This window comes from Pristis pectinata, chromosome 6 (assembly GCF_009764475.1).
Source record: "Pristis pectinata isolate sPriPec2 chromosome 6, sPriPec2.1.pri, whole genome shotgun sequence".
NCBI lineage: Eukaryota > Metazoa > Chordata > Chondrichthyes > Rhinopristiformes > Pristidae > Pristis > Pristis pectinata.
In genome coordinates, this window is record NC_067410.1 from 48599344 (window position 1) to 48625705 (window position 26362).

General features: G+C 40.1%; 1 protein-coding gene across 1 annotated transcript in view; it reads left to right on the forward strand.

Moving 5' to 3' along the window:
* dnah1 (dynein, axonemal, heavy chain 1) overlaps window positions 1–26362 on the forward strand; it is a gene marked incomplete at its 5' end in the record, with an annotated part of 293077 nt that overhangs the window by 122963 nt on the left and 143752 nt on the right. The window contains 6 exon segments of the mRNA XM_052017691.1: window positions 5750–5841; window positions 8102–8259; window positions 8976–9033; window positions 9035–9154; window positions 17356–17550; window positions 25913–26032. Coding sequence (XP_051873651.1) covers window positions 5750–5841; window positions 8102–8259; window positions 8976–9033; window positions 9035–9154; window positions 17356–17550; window positions 25913–26032 — 743 coding nt within the window.

Below are 26362 nucleotides of genomic sequence, written 5' to 3' on the forward strand. Positions count from 1 at the left end.
CAGCATCGTCCTGGGAATTACCATTGACTAAATTATCCTTGACCTGGACCAGGCACTTAATTATTGTGACAGCAAAGCATGATACAATGAGGAACTGAGGTCCTCTCTTTACAAAACATTTATACTAGCAATAAGGCACATGTCAGGTTTGCAAGGAAAGTTAGTGCTCCAAAGACAGTGAAAAATGCTTTCTGCTTGTCTTTATGAATGAAGCTCAGGCAGCAAAAAAAATCCTAAATATTTTCTTTTCAAAGAATAGAAGGAGAAAATAGATTATGAGAGTAAGCAAGCAGGAAACAAATGCAAACTGTAAAAGTACATCAGGATGAGAGTAACTAAAGTAAATGCTGGCCTTATAGGATTAGACTGGGGTATTAATAATGGGAAATAAGGAAATGGTAGAGACATTGTCAATTTTTTTTATCTGTCTTCATGGGAGAAAGCACTGGAATCATCTCAATAAGAGTAAAAAATTCAGGGGCAAGGGAAGGAGGAACTTAAAATGGTCACTATCACTAGGGAAAAAGTTACCATTGCAAGCTAACGAGATTAAGGCTAATAAGTCTCCTGGATCTGATGACCTGCATCCAAGATATTAAGTGAAACGCCTGCAGAAATACCTGATGCAGTGGTCATAAATGCCCAACAGGCCCTTGTTCTCAAAAGGAGCCAGCAGATTACAAAACTACAAAACTGCAAAACTAATGTCCTGATTCAAAAAAGAATGAGTGCAGTAAACTATAAGCCAGTAGGCTTACCATCCATCATTGAGAAAATGCTGGAACCCAATATTAAAAAAAGTAGCAGAGTATTTAGAAAAGGATATTGTAAACAAGTAGAGTATTTCAGGTTGTAACAAGCCCATTGGATAAAGGGGAACCAATAGATGTAGTGTATTTGGATTTCAAAATGGCATTGATTAAAGTACCATATAATAGCTTTGCTGCACCACATAAGAAGTCATGACATTGTGAGTAGCACGTTAGAATAGAAAGAGAGTTGGCTAACTCAAAGAAAGCAGAAGGAGAGAGTCAGCAGCTTTAAATTCCTGGGCGTTAACATATCGGATGACCTGTCCTGGGCCTAGCACATAGATGCAATCATAAGGAAAGCACGCCAACATCTTTACTTTCTTAAGAGGTTAAGGAGGTTTGACTTGTCACCGAACACTAACAAACTTCTACAGATGTATGGTTGAAAGTATTCTGACTGGTTGTATTATGGTCTGGTACGCCAATTCGAATGAGCAGGAACATAAGAAGCTGTAGTGAGTAGTGGAGTCTGCCCAATACATCATGGGCACATCCTTCCCCACCATCAGTAGTATCTACAGGAGGTGCTGGCTCAAGAAGGCAACATCCATCATCAAAGATCCCCACCATCTGGGCCATGCCATCTTTTTGCAGCTACCATCAGGCAGGAGGTACAGAAGCACTAAAATGGACTGGTTTTTTTCTAATTGTGTTTTTTTCTTGTAAAAATTTCTTGTGAATGCTGCTTATGTTATGCTATGTGCTTATGATGCTGCTGCAAGTAAGCTTTTCATTGCACCTGTGCATACATGTACTTGTGCATATGACAATAAACTCGATTTTGACTTTGACTTTGAAACTCAGGATAAATAGCTAATCTTCAAGTTGCTGAACTGTAACTAGCAAAGATTTCACAATGCTGGGTATTGAATTATTTACAGACTGAACTAACAACTTAGATAAAGGAGCCGAGTGTATTGTGGCCAAATTTACTCACCATACAAAGATGGATGGGTAAACAAGCTATGTGGAGGACACAAAGGCTGACACCTCCACATATGGGCATGTGGGCAACAAGTTGGCAGATGGAGTTTGATGTGAAAAATATGAGAGTATCCACAATGGTAGGAGGAAGAGAGAAGCAAAGTACTGCTTAAATGGAGAGACTACAGAATGCTGTCCCATGGAGGGATCTGGTTGTGCTTGTACTTGAAAATTAACATGCATGTACAGCACGTAAATGGGAAGACAAATGGAATATTAGCCTTTATTGCAAAGGGAATGGAAGTCTTGCTTCAAAGGTACAGAGCTTGTTGAAATTGTACCTAGAGTGCTGTATGAAGTTTTGTTCTTATTTAAGGAGGATTTTACTTCCATTGGCTGCAGATTTTGATGGAATATGATTCTGCTGCTGCTGAGGGTCCACAGTACTGATTTCCATTAGCTGGTTCTAGGCTCTTTTCTGATGATAACAAATCAGTTTCATCCCATCTACATTTTGTGCCTGGGTGGGGAGGAGATCTTTATCACGTATTAGTTGCACCTCTTGGATTTCCTTAGATTTGTGATATTAGCAAACCTGGAAATAAATCCTCAAGTCTCCTCATTCAGATCGTTGGTTAAAAGTTGCAAGTAGGTGCAGCCCAAACATTGATTCTTGCATTACCTCATTCACTACAGCCTGCCAATGCCCAAAAATAAATTGTTTATTCCTATTTTCTCTGAACAGATAAAGCTTACTTCTTGTTTTAAACTACCAGTAAGCTTAGATACAATACCGTCTCTTCATCTAAGTCATTGTTACAGATTATAAATAACTGAGGCCTAAGTACTGATAGTGGTGATACTCCACTTGTTGTAGTCTGCCTACCTCCAAAATGGACAACATATTCATTTTCCCCATTTTCTGTCTGTTAACAAATTCTCAGTCTAGTCTAATATATTACCTTCAATCCCACGAGCATTAATTTTGTGAATTGTCTCTTCTGTGGCATTTTATTGAATACATTTTGAAAATCTTGACAAAATCTATTAGTTGCCTTTTGTCAGGCAGCATCTCTGCAGAGAAAATGGAGTTAATGTTTCGGATTGTTTGGAACTGGGAAAAGTTTGTGATAAATGAGTTTAAATTACAAAGAAAGGAAAAGGAGAAGTAAGAACCAAATGGAGTGTCTGTAATAGGGTGGAGAGCAAGAAAGAGTAAATAACAAATAGGGATGATAGTAGGTAATGAAGGGAATGGAAAGGGGAAAAATTAAAAACAAACAAAAGAGGAGGTTTAAATGGAAGAAAACCTTTACCTGAAATTGACAAAGAAAAATACTGTGAATTCTGGAAATCCAAAATAAAACTACAGGAACTGCTGATTATCTGAAATTGGTGAACTTAGCATCAAGTCCAGAAGGCTGTCATGTGCCTAGTCGGAAGATGAGGTGCTGTTCCTCAAGCTTCATTTGGACAGCAATGAAGATCAAGGACAGAGAAGTCAGAGTGGAAGTGTAACAAAGAATTAAAGTGACAGCACCTGGAAACTCAGAGTCATGCTTGACAGCTGAGCAGAGTGTACATCAAAGTGGCCACCTGACCAACATTCCATCTCTCATGTTGTTAGTGGCAAATATTGCATGCTGAAATGAAAGAAGTCACTTGCACCTGAAAAGAGTGTTTGGTGTTCTAAACAGAGGAAAGAAGGAAATAAAGGGACAGATATTGCACCTCCTGGATACATAAGGAGGTATCATGGAAATGGGAGTGAACTTTGGTGGAGATAAAGGAAAAGGCCAGAGTATCCTTGAGAGAATGATCCTTTAGAATGCTGAAAAGGAGAAGGGGAAAGAAGGATTTGTCTGTGGCACCAGGTTGGGTGCATCAGAAATTGCACAGGACACTAAGTTGAGGTGGAAAGTGAGGATGAAGGGTACCTTCTGGTTCTGAGAAGAAGGTGAAGGAAAGAAGTATGAGAAATAGGGTGGACAAGATTGAGAGCCCTGTCAACTCAATTCCTTGACTAAGGATCAAGGAAGACATTATATCAGATGTATCAGAGGCATTGGTATGTGCACCATGATACCTGATCCTCTTGTTCCCACTCTAAGTTCTTACGCTGGCTTGAGGAAATATCCTCAACCTTTAAGCTGGGCAAGCAACACATAAGATCTCTTGGGATCTTTCATCTTTACTTGTTCCACCCAGAATATTTAAAGTACTTCTGATTTCCAATAGTGGGTTCATTTTCTGATGATTATAGATCAGTTTCACTCATCTATAATTTGTAGTGAGGAGATTTTGTTGAGCATATATCATCTATGTTTAACTTTTCTAAGCTTTGCACCCGAAAATATGGCTTCAGAAGTGTTAAACTGGCAAAGGGAATTGAAAGGAAAGGTGGTCTCAATCACTTTATTGTTAAGTTTTCAATCAACATTAAAAAACTGGTCATGTGCAAGTTGTATCTGTAGGAAATGCGACTAATAAGAAATAAGTAACAGCTGATGACAGAGCAACCAGATCACTTCAGTTTTAATTTTATATAATGGCTTTTACCAACTAAATGGTAGAGAACTAACCTATCATACAATGATCATGATTTTACCACCCGTTTTACTTCTTCGCTCGTTCCGGTGTGTGTAGTTAAAATAACTGCAATGGAATTTTAGGAACATTATGTTCGTTATCCACCAGTTCTTTGATTTTGCATTTTTTCTAACACGTTGTTAAATATACTTAGCATTGCCTGTGCTATCTTGTTTATAGATTCTAAAATACGTGGATACAATCCACCTGGACCAAGAATTTTATCCTCTTTGAGATTGATTAGTTTATTTAATGTATTCCCTTTTTTCCATTTTAAATGCACTCATTCACCATCTCATGATGCAACATCATCAACCTGTCCTATCTCACCGGTAAGTACCAAATTGAAATAGTGATTCCTATTGTTACCTGCAGTATTGTCCTGATTATCCCTTAACATCCCTATTCCCAAAAGCCTTACTCAGGTCTACATTCTTGATTTCACTGCTGTATTGCAGAGCGTAATGTAAAACCTTCATTGGGACTTCAGAACTCAACTGCATTTTGTTCTCTGGCCTTACTGTAAGCACTGGCTATTACATAGGTGCAGACCATATACCAATACCTCACCTTGATGCTGTCCTTCAGGTGAGGATGTTGAAAGGTTTCTCAAGCAAGAAAGATATCGGTGCTGAGACCACCCAGGACTCACCTGATCTCGATTCGTGCTGGCTTGTTCATCCCACTGTCACAGCTCAAAGAGGCTGAGGCCCATTGCAAACCAGCTAATTTGAGCATATTGTTCATGGACACAGTCAAAAATCTGACCTTGCTGGTCTATAATGCACTACACCAGATACTATGTAACCTTTATCTACCTGAAGTTGTCAGTAGATAAAAATTACATTCCTGTATTTTCAATTGAATAAATCCAGTGGAACTTCTTCGAAAGCAAATGGTATTAGGAGAAAGGAATTGTGAAAGCAGATTGAATGACTTGTATATAATAAACTAAAATCATGAAATTACTCTTAGTAACCTTGGCAAACAAAATCTTTATTACAGATCTTTACTTTCTATTTAGTGGAAGCAATAAATTATTTAAAATAAGGTTAAGAATAATGAACTGAATATTGTACACTTTTTATAAAAAACAGTAATTTATCAGTTATAATGTATGAGATGTTTGAGGTAATAAAAATGAGTTCTGTAAACTTACTCAGGAAGTCATGAAATCTCATTTTCCACCTTGTGCTTTCAGCTGGAGTCCTTGCCCACTGCATGCAATATTTGATTTTCCAACAAATCATCTTAAGTAAATCCAAGATTGTGCATGGTGCAATTTAAATTTGTCATAATCCCACTGGCAAACCTCTCAGTTGGTAGCAGAAAGCCACAAACCTACCCATGTATTGTCATTGACTTACAGCCTTAAAATTCCTTGAGAACATTATATTAATAATTATGGTCTCTTACTTCTACAGGCTTTGTGACCAAGTGCATTCAGTTATATGAAACCACAGTTGTCCGGCATGGACTGATGTTAGTTGGTCCTTCAGGATCTGGAAAGACAAAGGTAGGACATATCCTGTTTAAATACTACTTCTATAATAGAATCATAATCTGCCAACTTTAGCCATCAAACCATCACTGGAATTATAAGATGTTTGAGACTACTTCTTGCCTTTAGCCCAATGGTGGTTGTGGGCTGTATTCTGTGCTATTCACCTTACCACTTAAGACAGCATTACAGCATGTCTTTAAAGAAGTACAACCAAATATCAGGTCATATCCCATTGTCACTATTTCTGCATACACCTCACAGACATGGGATAACCACTATTCCCACAAGTTCATCTATTGTATATATGGTATACTTGTTTTCCTAAGTATGCCACATGCTCAATATAAAGCATTCCCACTGGTACATACTTAATTGGGGTCTTCTATATCCTCTTCTGATGCCAGATTCAGATATGACTGTGAACTTGCATGAGACAAAATTACGATTGGATTGTTCCTCAACTTTAAGTTTGCAATACTGAAATCCATCCCGTATATCTAAAAAGTATCTAAAAAATATCTAAAATATTTGGATACTTTTCAAAATTCTTGGGCAATCTTTCATAACTTTGTCTGGGTTTCCAAGAGATAATTCCTCATTTCTGAGCTCTTCTTGGGCAGATAAGCATGAGTACACTTGCCATGGCATTTCTGATTCCATTGCTCTGGAAGCTTATTATCTGAGACTGTGTAACAAGATGGGATCCATGGTGAATTGGTAGGTTGGATTCAAGATTGGCTTGGTCATAGAAAGTCATAGAGGGTAGTGGTGGAGGGGCGTTATTTTAACTGGATCTCAGAGGGATAGTGGACATTACTGAGGTAGGCAGGGATGGTATGTTTTTTCTGTTCAAACTTTTTATTTGTTTCTCCTTGTTTAAATTTATATTTTTTCCAACTTTTTCTTCATTATCTCATCATGCCCTTTCATTGCCTCAATATCAATTTGTTTCTTTTAAGAAATGCCCCATGCCCATGCACTATGCTAATCTTTTCTTTCATCTTTTTTTCCACTTGCTCCCTCCCCAATCTATATGTTCCCTTCATTTACCTCTTTACTCTTATACTAAAAGCTGTACCTGCTAATGAAGGAGGCAAAATAATTAGGAAGACATAGCTTAATATTCATAGCTAATGTAATATGTTTAATTTCAAAACATACACCATCATACATTCCCTTCCTGACTTAAGTAATCAGAACTTATCTTTGGACTAGACCGGTACAACTCTTTAAAATTGAGTGGTTATACCATCAGATATTTCTCCTTGCTTTGGGTAGTGGACCTGTAAAGTCACTCTGCAACATCTTACTAATTTTACATGCCTCACCAGATCCTATTTCCTCATTCAGTCAGAATCAGAATCAGATTTATTATCACTAACTTATATGACATGAAATTTATATCTCTATCTACAATAAAAATATCATATATCGATCTGAATCCCAAGAAATTGGTGTTTCATTGTTGGCAAATGACAAATCCTATGTTCTGAGCATGATTCCTACTGCAGCACCTTGAAACTTGAGACACAAGAGACTGCAGATGCTGGAATCTGGTGCAAAAAACAAACTGCTGGAAGAACTCAGCAGGTTAGGCAGCACCTGTAGAAGGAAATGGACAGCAGACGTTTTGGGTTGGGACCCTTTATCTGCACTGAAAGAATAGAGGTGATAGCCAGTAGAAAGAGGTGAAGGGAAGGGGTGGGGCAAGAGCTGGCAAGCAATAGGTGGATCCCGGTGAGGACGGAAGAGTAGAAATAGCGACAGAAACTGGGAAGTGATAGGTGGAGGCAACAAAGGGCTACGGATGATGGAATCTGATAGGAGACGAAAGTGGAGCATGAAACTTGCCCTCACAAAACATAAGGGAACATATGGCATCCTAAGAGAACAAACGGCTTCATACTGTTCTAGGGTAAAGATCTAGTTATTGAGCATATAACAAAATACAATGAACACTTATCATGTTATATTGGCACCAAACTACAAATATAGTTGATTATTTAAAAGCCAAATGAATCCATGAGTAATCAGGTTGCACTATTTTTAACTCCAAGATATAGTACAATATCAAACCTGCCATAATTGTGGTAGCAAATGTAATAATAATAAAAAACAATACTTTCCTTCAGCAATATGCTGGCATTAAAACCAATGTTAATTAATGCTATCACTTCATAATCAGCATAAATTGACATTTATTTTACTACAGGAATAGTAGAATTCCTTTAAAATATTGAGGTGGTAAATCTAACTTGTTCCCTTTGCCTAGTGTTATGAAGTCTTAGCAGAAGCACTGACAGCTTTAAAGGGGAAAAATGTCAGTCAGCAGCGAAAAGTAACGAAAAAGTCTCCGTATTTATTCTCAACCCCAAATCTATCACACATGGGTCAGCTGTATGGGGAATTTGATCTTTTAACTCATGAGTGGTAAGTACAGTTGGTTCATTTTAAGTCCTTACTACAGTGTAACATTGCTTTGTATTTAGAGACACAGCATTGTGTCCACACTCACTCTCACACACACACACACACACACACACACACTCAGCAGAATGGCAATGTTGCAACAAATGCAACGTTTAGAAATCTTGCTAGTGCAAGAATTATATATACTGTTGCAGAATTCATTTAATAAAACTGTATTGATCAACTTACACTTAAGGTATTATTACTCTTGATCTCAGATTTTGCATTTATCACAGGGCCTTTCATCAAGTCAGGTTGTCCACAGTTAAGAGCTAATTAGTTACCTGGTGAGGTGTAATCACAGCTGTAATATAGGGAAAACAATCAAGTAACTAGCAAACAGCAACATAATTATGACCAGATAAACAAAGTTAGTGATGTTGGTTGATGGAAATATTGGCCAAGAAAAAGGAACTCCTCTCTTTCCAGTAGTGCTGCAGAATATTTATCTTATGTGAGACAGAGCTTTAGCTTAATGTCTTATCCAAGAGATCAAATCTCCTACAATGCAACACTCCCTCAGAATTGTACTGGTTTATGAAGAAAATTATCAAAAATTTTTAAAAAGAGAGCATTATGAAGAAAGTAAACATCGCTAATAATTGTAGTGCTTTTCAGTATATGTCATTTAGAAGAGGACCCAAGCGCTACACACACTGTTCTTTGTCTTTTTGCAGGACGGATGGCATTTTATCATCATTAATTCGTGTTGGAGCAGCAGCCACTGACCAAGTGAAAAAAATGGTACATGTTTGATGGGCCAGTGGATGCTGTATGGATTGAAAACATGAACACTGTCCTGGATGATAACAAAAAGCTATGCCTCAGCTCTGGAGAAATAATCAAACTCACTGAGGTAGGTAAACGTGAAGAATGATGAAAATTGTGGGGAAACCACAAGAGCTCAGCAATCAACTAGTTATGGGGCCCAGTAACAAATACCGCAAGACCTTGATATTAATTTGGAGGGTCATTGGGGCAGTGGTGGGGATGGAGCATCCTGGAAGACTGGGAAAGTAAACCCATTGCATCTATCTGTGGCTGTATAACTTCATCATTGCACAACCTGCATGGTAAGGACCTACAGAGCAATTGCAATATCAGTTTGAAATTTACAAGCATCAAGAGTTAACAGCTAAAAAGAAAGATGGTTCAGGTGGATTCTGGATGCTCAAGGGCTGCAACTTGAATTTCACAGTGCAAAGCTTGATATATTACAGGTGTAAGTGAGGTAGCAGAGTGAAATATCATGCCCCTGCAACAGAGGAGGATATGTGCTGTTGTCAGAAAGAAGGCATGGCTGAAGGTGAATGAAGAGGACCTCGAAGAAGCATTCAGTTCAGCAAGTGCATCAATAACCTAACCAGATTGAGAATAGTAGATGCAGTTGTTCAGTTTCCCACATAGTGGTATGTGGATCAGCCTACTTTCCCACAGTGCCCTGTTAGCTCACTTCATCACATCACTCCCTATCTAATAAGCACACCATTGTTATTTTCATTATACCTCCTCTTTTTCCATGCAAACTATCCATGCAACACTGCCACCCACTCTCATCCTGTCACTGATGGTTGTTTTCATCAAATGTACTGCTGTAACCATATTCTAATTCAGTCACTCAGGAATAAAAACAGAAAATACTAGAAATATGCAACAGGTCAGGTAGCATCTGTGGAGGAAGAAATAGGGTTAATGTCTCAGGCTGGTGACTTTCCATTGGAGCCTTTCATGAGTTCTGATGAAAGGTTATTGACCTGAAACGTTAACATTGTTTCTGTCTCCAGTTTTTCCAGCATTTTCTGTTTTTATTTCAGGTTTCCAGCTGCTGCAATTTTTTGCTTCACAGTCATTCAGAGGTTATTTCCTTCACTTGCTGCAGTAGAGATGCACTGGGATGGGAAGAAGACTTGTGATAGTACTCCTCATTTATCACAGCTAATAACTACAGGGGAGGAAGTTTTGGAACTATTGTGTTGGAGATTGGGAGACTGGTGATGCAATTAAATATCAGCTATGCATGTCATATATGAGATAAGATAAGACAAGGTTTCTTTATTAGTCACATGTACATCGAAACACACAGTGAGATAGTCATGTTGGTTTAATTTCAAAAACAAATGAAATATGACCATCTTCATGATGATAAATTATGACATTCTTCCCTTAGCAGTACCAAGTTGTATCATTCCTCTCCAACCTGATGTAAAGTAGGAGTCTATTGACCTTGTGGTTGATAAATCCTTGGAGGAATTGATGCATTCAGAGAGAGCACCATCAGAGATATCTCATCTATCACGCACCTGCTCAGATAATCGTATATTACATGGGACCAATAAGCAGACAGTTGGGTTTTCACCTAGTGATTCACACTTCACAAGTAAGCGTAAGCAGATGGTGTTGGCAAGGACAGCCGTGAAAATTCCTTTTTGGGGGTGCAGCCGTGTATGGCATGGTTCAGCTGCATGCAGGCATTGTTCCTGGGAGTCACCATCTTAAAACAAAATGTTGAGCAACAGCAGTGAATGTGTGATGAAGTAACTGTTCTCATACACCCACTGACTGTGATCACAGAAATATCATGAGATCCATTGCAAGCCATTACAACAATATTTTCAGCATAGGTAGGCAGAATGTTAATCAAAGTGAGCAAATGTGTCCATACAGACCATGACCATGTTCTTCACACCCTCTCTTAGGCCTTTACCATTCCCAAAATGATGTCCCCAAAATCGGTAACAATGCTCCTACTGAGACTTTATAATAACATTTAAAGCTCCTCTTGGGCATCTTTGTTTCTTTCCTTGTCCCATTGCCACTTTCTTTTCACTTGCACTATGATTCCATTAGCCTTCCAAGCCCTCTCCGCCTTGCACCCCACCCACCCATCCCCTCCGTTCCCCTTGCTTCTTACACTCTTTCCTTTCCTACTCTTCTTGACTTTGGATTTGCCTATTAGTTGTTAAGTCTCAACTTTTTCCAGTTCCTATAAAAGATTCATCAACCTGAAGCATAACTCTCCACTATTACTGCCTGTTATATCTCTAACATTTTCCAATTCTGATGAAAGGCCTTCGAAATAAAAAGTTAACTCTATTTCTCTCTCCACAGATGTTGACTGATTTGCTGAGTTGTCTAAAATTTACTGTTTAACAAAACTTGCCTCTGTGCCTCTATTTATTGGTATTGGTATTGGTTTATTATTGTCACGTACCAAGGTACAGTGAAAAACTTGTCTTGCATATCGTTTGTATAGATCAATTCAATGTACTACAGTGCATTGAGGTAGTACAGGGTAAAAACAATAACAGGATACAGAGTAAAGTGTCACAGTTACAGAGAAAATGCTGTGCAGGTAGACAATAAGGTGCAAGGTCATAACAAAGTAGATTGTGAGGACAAGAGTCCATCTCATCATATAAGGGAACCATTCAATAGTCTTATAACAATGGGATAGGAGCTGTCCTTGAGCCTGGTGGTATATGCCCTCAGGCTCCTGTATCTTCTGCCCTTTGGGAGAATGACCAGGTGGGTGGGGTCTTTGATTATGCTGGCTGCTTCACCAAGGCAGCAAGAAGTATAGACAGAGTCCATGGAGGGGAAGCTGGTTTCTGTGATGTGCTGGGCTGTGTCCACAATTCTCTGCAGTTTCTTGTGGTCCTGGGCAGAGCAGTTGCCATACCAAGCCGTGATGCATGCAGATAGGATGCTTTCTATGGTGCAGTGATAAAAGTTGGTGAGTTTCAAAGGGGACATGCCAAATTTCTTTAGCTTCCTGAGGAAGTAGAGGCTGGTGAACTTTCTTGGCTGTGGCGTCTACGTGGTTGGACCAGGACAGGCTATTGGTGATGTTCACTCCAAGGAACTTGAAGCTCTCAACCCTCTCGACCTCAGCACAATTGACGTAGACAGGTGCATGTACACCGCCCCCTTTACTGAAGTCAATGACCAGCTCTTTTGTTTTGCTGACATTGGGGAGAAGGTTGTTGTCATGACACCATGTCACTTAGCTCTCTATCTCCTTCCTGTACTCTGACTCATCGTTATTTGAGATAGAACATAGAACATTATAGCACAGTACAGGCCCTTCGGCCCACAATGTTGTGCCAACATTTTATCATGCTCTAACATCTATCTAACCCTTCCCTCCCACATAGCCCTCCATTTCTCTATCACTCATATGTCTATAAGAGTCTCTTAAATGTTCCTAATGTATCTGCCCCTACAACCTCTACCGTCAGTGCGTTCCACGCACCCACCACTCTCTGTGTAAAAAAACTTACCCCGGACATCCGCCTTATATCTTCCTCCAATCACCTTAAAATTATGCCCCCTCACGTTAGCCATTGTCGCCCTGTGACAAAGTCTCTGACTGTCCACTCAATCTATGCCTCTTATCGTCTTGTACACCTCTATCAAGTCACCTCTCATCCTCCTCTTCTCCAAAGAGAAAAGCCCTAGCTCACTCAACCTATCCTCATAAAACATGCTCTCCAATGCAGGCAGCATCCTGGTAAATCTCCTCTGCACCCTCTCTAAAGCTTTCACATCCTTCCTGTAATGAGGCGACCAGAACTGAACACAATACTCCAAGAGTGGTCTAACCAGAGTTCTATAGAGCTGCAACATTACCTCACGGCTCTTGAACTCAATACCCTGACTAATATGGTGTATTGTCCTTCATCAATTGGGGAATTGAATTTAGGAGCCGGGAGATATTGTTGCAGCTACATAGGTCCCTGGTCAGACCCCACTTGGAGTACTGTGCTCAGTTCTGGTCGCCTCACTACAGGAAAGATGTGGAAGCCATAGAGAGGGTGCAGAGGAGATTTACAAGGATGCTGCCTGGGATGCGGAGCATGCCTTATGAAAGCAGGTTGAGGGAACTCAGCCTTTTCTCCTTGGAGAGACGGAGGATGAGGGGGGACCTGATAGAAGTGTATAACATGATGAGAGGTATTGATAGGGTAGATAGTCAGAGGCTTTTCCCCAGGGCTGAATTGGTGGCCACAAGAGGACATAGGTTTAAAGTGCTGGGGAGTAGATATAGAGGAGATGTCAGGGGTAAGTTTTTTACTCAGAGAGTGGTGAGTGCGTGGAATGGGCTGCTGGAGATGGTGGTGGAGGCTGATATGATAGGGTCTTTCAAGAGACTGTTAGATAGGTATATGGAGCTGAGTAAAATAGAGGGCTATGGGTAAGCCTAGTAATTTCTAGGGTAGGGACATGTTCGGCACAGCTTTGTGGGCCAAAAGGCCTGAATTGTGCTTAATTGTTCTATGTTCTAATGAAGGCCAACACACCATACGCCTTCTTAACAACCCTATTAACCTGCGCGGCAACCTTGAGGGATCTATGGATGTGGACCCCAAGATCCCTCTGTTCCTTTACACTGCTAAGAGTCCTGCCATTAAACTGTATTCTGTCTTCAAGTTCAATCTTCCAAAGTGCATCATTTCATACTGTTCTGGGTTGAACTCCATCTGCCACCTCTCAGCCCAGCTCTGCATCCTATCAATGTCTTGTAACCTACAGCAACCTTCTACACTATCCACAACACCACCAACCACCAACCTTCGTGTCATCTGCAAATTACTAACCCACGCTTCCACATCCTCATTCAAGTCTTTCATAAAAGTCACAAAGAGCTGGGGTCCCATCACAGATCCTTGTGGAACACCACTGGTGACCGACCTCCAGGCAGAATACGCTCCGTCTAACACCACCCTCTGTCTTCTATGAGCAAGCCAATTCTGAATCCACACAGCCAAGTTTCCCTGGATCCCATGCCTCCTGACTTGCTGAATGAGCCTTCCATGAGGAAATTATCAAACGCCTGACTAAAACCCATGTACACCACATCCACTGCTCTACATTCCTCAAAAGAATTCAATCAGGCTCGTGAGGTACGACATGCCCCTCACAAAGCCATGCTGACTGTCCCTAATCAGCCTATGCTTCTCCAAATGCCCATAAATCCTGTCTCTAAGAATCTTCTCCAGCAATTTGCCAACCACTGAAATAAGACACAGTCGTCTGTAATTCCCAGGGTTATCCCTACTTCCTTTCTTAAACAAAGGAACAACATTTGCCACCTTCCAATCATCTGGCACTACTCCTGTGGCCAGTGAGGATGTAAAGATACTTGCCAAAGGTGCAGCAATCTCTTCCCTCACTTCCCATAATAACCTTGGATATATCCCATTCGGCCCCGGTGACTTATCTATCCTAATGTTTTTCAAAAGTTCCAGCACATCCTCTTTCCTCACATCGACATGCCCTAGCCTATCAGCCTGTCATACGCCATCCTCACAAACGTCAAGGTCTCTGTCACTGGTGAATACTGAAGCAAAGTATTCATTAAGGACCTCCCCTACCTCTTCCGACTCCAGGCACATGATTCCTCTTTTATCCCTGATCAGTCCTACCCTCACTCTTATCATCCTCCTATTCTTCACATGCGCTTTGGGGTTTTCGTTGATCCTACTTGCCAAGGACTTCTCATGCCCCCTTCTAGCTCTCCTAAATCCATTCTTAAGCTCCCTCCTGGCTACCTTGTAACTCTCCAGGGCCCTGTCTGATCCATGCTTTCTAAATCTCAGGTCAGCTTCTTTCTTCCTCTTGACAAGATATTCTACGTCTCTTGTCAACAATGGTTCCTTCACTCTCCCATCCTTACCCTGTCTCAATGGGACAAACCTATCCAGAACCCCATGCAAGTACTCCCGAAACAGCCTCCACATTCCCACTGTGCACTTCCCCAAGAACTTTTGTTCCCAATTTACACTCCCAAGTTTCTGCCTAATAGCATCATAATTCCCCCTCCACCAGTTAAATACTTTCCCATATCATCTGCTCCTCTCCCTCTCCAAGGCTATGGTAAAGGTCAAGGAGTTATGGTCACTATCTCCAAAATGCTCTCCCACCAAGAGATCTGAAGCCTGATCAGGCTCACTGCCTAGTACCAGGTCCAGAATGGCCTTTCCTCTAGTCGGCCTGTCCACATACTGTGTCACACCAAACAAACTCCGTCCCATCTATCCCCTTTACACTAAGGAGGTGCCAATCAACATTAGGGAAGTTGAAATCACCAATGACAACAACCCTGCTATTTTTGCACCTCTCCAAAATCTGCCTCCCAATCTGCTCCTCAGCGTCTCTGCTGCTATTGGGGGGCTCTGTAGAATACTCCCAATAGAGTGATTGCTCCCTTCCTGTTTCTGACTTCCACCCGCACTGACTCAGTAGACGATCCCTCCAGGACATCCTCCCTTTCTACAGCTGTGACACTGTCCCTGATCAGCAAAGCCACTCCCCCACCTCTTTCGCCTCCGTCTCTGTCCCTTTTGAAACATCTAAACCCCGGAATATCCAGCAGCCGTTCCTACCCTTACGACAGCCAAGTCTCTGTAATGGCCACCATGTCATAGTTCCACGTACTTACCCGTGCTCTAAGTTCACCACCCTTGTTCCTGATACTTCTCACATTAAAGTAGACACACTTCAGCCCATCCAACTGACTGCAATTTTGCCCTTTCAAATGCCTATCCTTCCTCAGAGTCTTTCTACACTCTGCATCTACTTGTACACTAAATACACCAACCTCTGACCTATCACTCTGGTTCCCATCCCCCTGCCAAACTAGTTTAAACCCTCCCCAACAGTTCTAGCAAACCTGCCCACAAGAATATTGGTCGTCCTCCAGTTCAGGTGTAACCCATCCCTTTAGTACAGGTTGTACCTTCCCCAGAGGAGATCCCAATGATCAACAAATCTGAAACCCTGCCCCCTGCACCAATTCCTTAGCTACGTATTCATCTGCCGAATCATCCTATTCTTACCTTCACTGGTGCGTGGCACAAGCAGCAACCAGAATATCATCTGTAAACTTGTAGATGGAGTTAAAGCAGAATCTGGCCACGCAGTCCTGAGTATATAGGGATTAGAGTAGAGGGCTGAGGACGCAGCCTTGTGGGGCACCAGTGTTGAGAATAATTATGCTGGAGGTATCGCTGCCTATCCTCACTGATTGCAGTCTGTTGGTCAGAAAGTCAAGGATCCAGTTGCAGAGGGAGGTGTTGAGTACCAGGTCTCGGAGTTTGGTGATGAGTTTGCCTGGAATTATAGTATGGAAGGCAGAGCTGTAGTCAACAAACAATAATCTAGTGTAGGCGTCTTTACTGTCCAGATGCTCCAGAGATGAGTATAGGATCAGAGAGATGGCATCCACTGTAGACCTATTTATAAAATCCAAGGATTCAATTTGCCTTTTATCAGCCTTCTCAACTTGTTCTGCCACCATCAAGTCTCTCTGCTCTTGCACTTCATTGCAAAATATGCCATTTAGAAGATAAATCTGATCTCTCTTAGTGATCAGAATGTACTTTTATTGCTGTCAAAACATTTCAGTTTTAAAAAACTATGAGCTCTTCAACTCTCTAGCTTGAGTGCTTGTAATTTAGGACATGTACAATTGGATTGGGACAGACTTTGGAGTAGTGCTATTAGTAGGGAGCTGACAATAAACATAACCAGCAGGATAGTTTGCACCCATGCTCTCTATCTACATCTTTCTCTGTGCATATTCCCCAGGCAATTGGAAATTTTTCAGTGTGCTCGATATGCCAGACTTTTCCATCCCTCTGCCATTCTGTTATAATCATTCATATCATCTGCTTTCAAATAAATTTGAATTACTTTAATTCTCTCCCCTTTATTGCATCTACAGTTTAGTTCTCTCTTGCCTCCACCTAAGTACTCTGTAGATCATTCCATTTTTCTTCTTGTTAATGTGGTGATTTTTTTCTCTCCCTTTGTTGACTGTCTTCCTCCTCAAACTTTACACTTGAAACAACTTCCTGTTACAACAAATGGGTGTCAACCTAAATATTATTCCCATCTTCACAGATGCTGCCTGACCTGCTAAGTATTTTGAACGTTCACCACCAGGGATTCTTTTCTAGAGGTTAATTGTAAAGCTCCTCCCTGCGATCTGTGTTTTAAGATCAGAGATTGATATGAAAGTGATTTGACATTGATGACCCTTTTTTTCTTTTTGAGGTGATGACAATGATGTTTGAGGTGCAGGACCTGGCGGTGGCCTCTCCTGCCACTGTCTCTCGCTGTGGAATGGTCTACCTGGAGCCCAGCATTTTAGGACTTAAACCGTTTATTGAATGCTGGCTGAGGAAGGTTCCCTCAGCCATAGAACCCTACAAAATGAAACTGGAGTTTCTCTTTAATCACTTCCTGGAGGTCAGTAACTACTTCTACGTTGGATCATCTCAGAGGTTATGTTGCTATATTTGAACATTGATTTATAGTACATGAATGGGTTGAAAGTGGAGAACAACCTGGCAATGGTATAAAGACAGAGGCAGGTTCTGAAGCTCTTTGTTTCTGGTCCAAGCTTAATTAAGACCTAAAATGTCTCTTTTTCATCACTGTATAGAGTCATGGAGCAATACAGCATGGATACAGGCCCTTTGGCCAAATGAGTCCATGCTGACCACAGTGCCCACTCAGCTACTCCCAATTTCCTGCAGCAACACACACAAAATGCTGGAGGAACTCAACAGGTCAGGCAGCATCTATGAAGAGAAATAAACAGTCGACGTTTCAGGTTGAGAATATTGACCTGACTTGATGAAGGGTCTCGACCCAAAACGTCGACTGTTTATTTTCCTCCATAGATGCTGCCTGACCTGCTGAGTTCCTCCAGCATTTTGTGTGTGTTGCTCTAGATTCCAGCATCTGATATATCTCTTGTGGCCCCAATTTCCTGCATTCGGCCCTTATCCCTCGAAGCCCCGCCTGTCCATGTACCTATCCAAGTGCTAAATAGCACTTCTAGCACATCTGTACACATGGACTACAGGTTTTTCCAAGTAATCTCTTGTCATTTCATCCCAAGGTGCTTATGATAACGTATTCACTTCATTATTTATAACATTTAAAGCAACGCTGTTTCCAAATGCATTATTGCTATATGAGTTTGTGTGGTGACATAGTGTTGAAGATTAGAGGAGGGTGGTAGAAGTTATGATGAGTGGTGATGCAAAGGCTTACCTTGTTATATTCTACATAATTTTGTTTTGTTCTAACTTGATTAGAAAAAATTATTGAAGCTGTAAAGAAATATTTTGTGTCATGTGATGGGTGAGTAACAAATTAGAAAATAAAGATATCCTTGATATTTACAGGAGGCATTGTGTGGACTCCATAAACATGGCAACGGGAAGGATGTAGACTATCTAGAGAATTTAACAGCAGGACTTAATTATATCTCTTTCTGCAGTTTCTCTCAGATTGAATCTGATGCATCTGGATTTGCTGTTTGATTATACTGAAGTGTCGAACAGATTTATCAAGATTCACGAGTGCCTACAGACAATGACCATTTATTTAAATAGCCCCACCAGACTAACTCTGGAAGCTTCTACAAACAACGTTGCAACCAGGCAGCAATCAACCACTAAACACTGTACTTAAAGCAACAATTATCCCCTTTAAACCAATACTGCATATTTTACACTGCTCCCCTCTACAAAAAAGAACAAAAACAGTTACAGATATTCACATATCTACCTTTATAAATTTACGGGTTCAGCCACAACACAGGTCTTCTCACTGTTTGGAACATTCTTAGCCATGCCGTTGAGGCTGAGGTCTCTCTGGTGTTTACTCTGAATGCTGACTGACCACCTACTTTAGGATTCACTGCGGGGCCCCGTATCTCTACTTTGTCTGCGTCTTCCTTGTATTTTTACTGTGACATGCTCTTCTATCACATCTTGCAATATCCAACTGAGTATGCCATCAACTCTTACATTTAGAGTCATGCAAATAGAGAAGAATCTACATAAAACTTCCCGAACTTTATGTTGACTGTCATTAAATACTCCTCAATGACTTCTCCCAAATCCCATCTTGATGTCCATGCCTGGTCAGGAGATCTAAATGCTCACATGTTTTTTATCCTCTCAAAGCCATTTTTCTTTCTGTCTGGGGTGGAATTGTCTTCTTTGGCTCGACTTCCTTTCCTCCATTCTCCCTCTAGGTTTGGTTGCACAAAGCTTACCCTTGTTTTGAGCAAACAGTTCACCAGCACCTCAGTCAGGGAGGACTAGAGTGCCCTGTACATCACTAGTAAGATTGCAGTTCTATGCCGTATGGACCTATCCAACTTGTTCTCTGTCTGTTGTTTCTTTTAAGCTCCTTCAAGGTCCAAACATACAAATATGGTTGGGTGATATGGAGATGTGAGACTGTCTTTTATGTACTTATTGTGTGTGTATTTCCTAAATCAGCTGTGGTCTATTGTTGGATATTAGTTTGGCAAATCCATCAAAGGTCCTCTCACTAATGGTCCAGATTCCTACTGGTCACACTTCCAACCACATGAGGTGGCTGTGTGTTAACATGAAGAAGTTGTCTGATTCCATTTGGCAGAGGTCAGTATGAACCCTTTGGAAAGGCCTCACAGGATATTTCCATGTCTGAGGTGGCATCCTCAGTGTTTGACCCCTACAAGCTTGTGCAATTTGTTTATACATGTCCAAAATCTTGGTTAACTCCAAGGCAGTATGCAAACTCACATGCCACCAACCACATGTAGTAGGGCAAGATTCTGGGCATGGAACTCACTTAAGGTTCACTCTTGAAAAGCTCCAGAAAGAACTTCCACATCTACACTTAACACACTCTTGATTGCAGACAGTTCTTTCTTCTGTGGTGAAAGTTCAGATGTTCTTGCTCATAATGATAATAAGATTTGTCCCTCTCATATTCATGTACCTGCCTTAGAATGACATATCGCAATTTCTTCAGTTCTAATTGAGAAGTTGTTGTCACTTATTGCATACGTGATGTGATTTTGGGCTTCAGTCTTTTTTATTGACTACTTTTACAATCTTGCAAGAGTTCTGGGTTCTAAACCATTCGGTCTCTCATTCCATGGCTTAGGGAATTGTATTATCCCATCCTCATCACAAGTGTAGAGTCTGCAACTGCTTTGAATGGTTGAACAGAGTTGTGGAGGCCTTGAGAACTTACACAGAACATGGCTGTTTATTCATATGTTCTCCAGAGTATAGAGAAAAGTTTGTTTACATAAAGTATAGCACAATGTAATCCTGTGTTGGCTATGGTGTCACCACTTAGTCATAATTACAGAAACACTGTGGAGTGCCCTGCAGAAGCCCGTAAGGTTTCAGGGTCCAATTTGACTGCGTATGCTAATTTTCTGTATACATTCGGGCCTTTTTGAGTATTCACTGTCAAGTAGCTTAGGTTCTCCAGTCCACATTGGGCTCAGCATATGCATGAGAAAGGTAGAGCTTGCTCTGAACCACTCCCCAGCTAACTCTGCATACAAATCCTGGCAGGTAATACATTGCATCATTCACTGCTCTGTTTGCTGACCTTATATATATGACAGATATGAAAGACTTTGGAATGATTATCATTGGTGTTGCCCAGTCACCCAGCTGCACCTCCACTAACAAGGCATTCTAACTTCTTCAGTTCTTTTTTTACTTGGGTTTTAAAAGCAAAGGGCAATTATCTGGATAAGCATTGTATCAAATTCTAGCCAGATATGAATGTGAACTTCATCCCCTTCGATATCACTGTAGGAATCCTTGATAAGGTCCATAGAATTGTGTCCCAACCAGATGTACTGTAGCAAGACTACACACCTGTGTTGATTGAAGCTTTTGACTTCTCAGCAGTAGTGGCCCGTGGTGTTTCTGCCAGGATCAATTTCATATCCTGATCCTATGAAGAACAATGCACATCAGCTGTTCCAGTGTCTACAGTGTTTCTTCTGAACATGTGTGTAGTATCATGTTGCTGCTGGTTGATGGGAACCTGTTGAACTTTTGATGATATGTGTCTCTCCCCATGACCAAGCAAATCTGTAACCATGTCTGTATTCATTTCTAAATTTTGGCTATCTCTCTGAAAATGGCCTTGAAATCCTTATAGATATTAGTTTATTTATTGATATCCGTTCCACTTAAGGTCCATTCCTTATGCTCTCCATTTATTTCAAAATTGTGCAAAGTGTGATTTCCCTTTGTTACGATTCTGCTGGACTGGTATTATCTGTACTCATTGTGTTTTATCTGCCTTTGCAGTCTCATGCTTTGTGCCCATTTTGTTACAATTGAAACGGTGAACTGTCCTGAATGGACACAGCAGAGCTGAATGATTGCCCTGGCAATGATTACAAGGTTTCCCACATTGGATGTTCATGTGATCCAGACTTGTGAAGACGACACCACCATTACTGACCCATTAGCTTACGTACAGAATGCACATACATATTTACTCTATGCACTAAATGGAATTCCCTTGCACTTTTCAATGCCATTTAATAGCAATAACATTTTTACATGCCTTATTGAAAGTGTGTTCCTGTGTATTTAAAAAGCTTAGTCTGAGTGGGTTCAGCTTTGAACCAATAAACAATCCGACTCCTCAACATGTGCTCTTGGAATATCCCAAATTACAATGTCATGTCAAACTCTTCAAATCAGTGATATAATGCCAGATTGCTTCTGATTTTTGACTACAGGGACAGAAGTATAGCTTTCTTAAATTTCTGAGGATATTAGATTAAATGTTACACAGCATTTTGATGATGTCACTGAATGAAACATTGCCCTATCAGGTATTACTAAGTTAACTACCATTGTATGGGTGTCTAACACTACTTCTCCTTAAAAAGAGGCTTCCTTCCACTGTTAAAGGTCTTTGTTCAGTTAGCTTTCACTTATATAATATTGTTACAGTGGGAAAAGATCTCCAAGACCTTGCTCCGTCAGGACTGTATGATAGCTGGCGTACAACGACAGTCCTGTGATGAAAGAATTTGCAGTAAGGTGTCTTCCACCATTCAGAACTGGAGTGAAAGCAACTCATTCTTTTCCCCAAGGGACTGAATATGAAGAGAGGGCACCCAATCTTTTTAAAGAGTATTAACAGCAAGCCAGGAAACAAATAGCAAGAGTTTAATTAACTTTTGCTGATGAATGAGAGTAGAGTGATTAGGCAGTACTTATTCTTCTTTTCAATCTTTTTATTAAATTTCAAATCAATATACATAACAATATTAATTATATACATGATATAAAGAGATCGGGATTACAATAATAAGTTAACATATACAAACACAAAGAGTAAAATATGTAATCTGAATCCCCCGATCTCTTAATAATTGAACATGAAAAAGATTTAAAAGAAATTTGATTATATGAGAAAAAAAACCCAAACTAAAAAAAAGTAACAAAACAAAATGAATGGTAATAATAAACAAAAACTAACCAAAAACTAAGCAAAAACTGGGCTGTCGTATTTCATCGATTAAAAGAAAATTATTATGTCATTAACTCCGCTCCTCTGTATTTGAATAGAAAGTTATTGAGAAGGGTTCGGAAAAGGTCAACTTACATCATATGAAAATGCTGGATAAATGGGCTCCAAGTTTCTTCAAAATTAACAGAAGGGTCGATAGTACCACTCCTAATTTTTTCTAAGTTTAAACGTTATAGTTTGGGAAAACCATTGGACTGTAGTAGGAGGTTTAGGATCTTTCCATTTAAATAGAATGGATCTCCTGGCTATTATGTGAGCAAATGCAATCAATACGACAAACTGAGGCAGATAAATGGCCAGAATCCATCATTGGTACACCCAAAAAATTGCAGTAATAGGATGTGGTTGTAAATCAATACTCAATAACCATGAATGATATCAAAAATGTCTTTCCAATATTTTTCCAAAAGATGGCAGGACCAAAACATATGTGTCAGGGAAGCCACCTCCGAATACATCTATCACAGATAGGATTTAATATGAGTATAAAAACAAGCTAGCTCATCCTTAGACATATGGGTCCTGTGAACCACCTTAAACTGTATTAGAGAGTGTCTAGCACACATTGAAGAGGTATTAACTAATTGGAGAATTTTCTTCCATGTCTCTATAGGTAGAGGTATCTGAAGTTCTCTTTCCCATTCATTCTTAATATTATCCAGTATCCCTAAACGTATTTTCATAATCAAATCATAGATTATTGCTATCAAGCCCTTCTGATAAGGGTTAAAACCTAAAATTTTTTCTGTAATTTCAATTTGATGTGGTATCGGGAAAGTAGGTAGAGTAACATTTAAAAAGTTTCTAATCTGTAAATATCTAAAAAAAATGTGATCTAGGCAAATTGTATTTATTAGGCAACTGTTCAAAAGACAAGAAACAGTTATCAATGAATAGATCACGAAAACATGTTATTCCCTTCGTTTTCCATAAAAGAAAAGCTAGATCAATTCTAGATGGTTGAAAGAAAAAATTAGATAGAATAGGACTTGATAAGATAAATTTATTCAATCCAAAAAATTTACGAAATTGAAACCATATTCGTATTGTGTGTTTAGTTATTAGATTAATCATTTGTTTATTCAGTTTAGTAAGTGCAAAGGGGGAGCAAGTCCCCTAAAATAGAAGCCAATGAAAACCCTTGCACTGACTCACGTTCGAGATACACCCATCGTGGACATTGAGTTACATCTAAATCTTGTGTCCAAAAAATTAAATATCGAATATTAATTGAGGCAGTAATTAGCCAATTGAATTTGTCCTGCTTCCTGTAAATAGGATATGCTTGGGTAATTTTCCACGTTGTTGTATAAATGCCAGTGTACTGACTAGCTTGATCAACATGCAGCTAGTTCTAGGGCACAGGTCTTCAGTACTACAGCTGAGATGTTAGCTGGTCCCATAGCCTTTGCTGTCTGTATCAAATGATTTCAGCTGTTTCTTGATCGAACTTGAGTGAATGAAATTGGCTGACAGTTGGCTTCTGTGATGGTGGGGATCTAAGGAGGAAGCCAAAGGTATCAGCATTTATGCAGTGAATACTAAAACAGAATCTGAGCTATTTAGGGGCAGGCATAGTAGTGTAGCGGTTAGTGTAACACTTTACAGCGCCAGCAACCTCAGTTCAAATCTGGCCACTGCCTGTAAGGAGTTTGTACTTTCTTCCCATGTCTGCGTGGGTTTCCTCCAGGTGCTCTGGTTTCCTCCCACATTCCAAAGACGTATAGGTTGGGAGGTTGTGGGCATGTTATTTTGGCACCAGAAGCGTGGCGACACTTGAGGGCTGCCCCCAGAACACTACGCAAAAAGATATATTTCACTGTATGTTTTGATGTACATGTGACTAATAAAGATATCTTATTTGCTCCAATTATGCAATAAAAACTCCCACATCTTGTTATAGTTACCTAATATTCCAATACACTCAGCCTGAGTTTGGTGTACCATTTTCCATTTGCACTCACAATTTTGCATTTGCTTAAACTGAGGCCTGCCCTTTGGACTTAGCCTGTTTTCCTTGCAAACCTCTTATAGTCCATGTCTTCATTGCCTTTTATCCTCAAAGCCAGTGTAACCATTTTGACTCCTTGACTATAGCAAAGTATTTAACAAACTCCCCAAGACTCAGGAGTTATAACATGACTGTTTATTCCAATGGATGCACCAGACTAACTCTGGAAGCTTCTACAAAGTTGTAACCCAAAGAGCCATCAATTAACAATGTACTAAAGGGGGAAGCAACCTTAAAACAAGTTGCCCTTTTTCAACCTGTGTCATCTATACTACAGAATTATGGGTGACACTTATGCATTGAACTTTTATATCATTGTGGCATGATTGTGTGGAGAAGCCATCCTGATATGAAATGGGGTAATATACTTTACCTCCTTTCTTGCAACAGTAATTGCATTGTTCAATTATGATTCCATTGTTATAAAAAATCATCTTCCAAGATTTCCTGAGAAAATTGCCTTTCACCATAAATGTCTCCATTTGCTTGGATGTCCCTTACTGCTCACAACTGTACACATTACCCTGTGAGAAATTCTGCCTCTAGCTACCAAATTACATATTTGGAGTGTACAGGGAATATGATGACCTCTAAAAGATTTGCTTGTAACAGCCAAGTGTTATTTGGTTGACCATGGATTTGGTCCACAATTGCTCCCAGTTCCAACACTCCCTTTCACACACTGGGGCTTTTTTCCTGAACTTCTTGTCATACAATGGAGCCCTGGTACCTGCACTCCCTTCCACACACTGGGGCCCTGGTTCCCACACTCCCTCCAAACTCATCAGGCCCAGTACCTGCACTTCCTTGAAACTCACCTTGTTCTGTTTCCCACTCTCCTTTGAAACTTACAAAGGTCTTGTTTCTCATTCTCCCTCTGAACTTATTGGTTTCACTGAAAGATGTATTATTCTACTGTGTAACATGTAAACAAAATTAATTGGAAGTGCTTAGAGAATTAATAGGAATGACATCCAATAGTCCGGAAAATCTGCTAGTCTTGCACTACCAAAGTTCTGAGCATGGTGGATTAATGGAGTTTTACCGTAGCTATGAAACCATATACATGCCGTAGAATTAGAAATGAATCAGAGTGACTGTGTCAGAGCCTGATTTCACCAGGATAAGTTCTTGTTTTTTGTTCCACTTCAGCATATAGGGGCAATGTCTCTTAAGATTATCAATTTATAAACCAAACCACCTTAACTCATTTTCATCTTGTCACAGGAGTCAATTTTTCTTGTGAGGAAATCGATGAAAGAGGTGATCGCCTCGATGGATAGTAATCTTACCTTCAGCCTCCTGAAATTGATGGATTGCTTCTTCAATCCTTTGGTGCCAAAAGAGGTCAGATTATAATACATAACTGAAGCTCTATTTAAAAATCATACTTAGAAATATAAACAAAATGTAAAGTGAAAGATCAAACTTGTTATATGATGTTATGGAGTGTCTTCTAGCCACTATCACTCTTATCCATCTCACTTACTGGAGGGACAATCTGCTGGTGGAGACAAAAATATAAAGAAAAAATATCTTTACTTTAGGAAAGAAACTCTAGTAAACCCAGAGAGATTTTGATGATTGGGAGACTACCCACCTAAACACAGTTATGTTGGCTGCACTCAGATAATTGTCCAGGGTCCTTTCAGGCTCACCGCAAGTGCATTGCCTCTG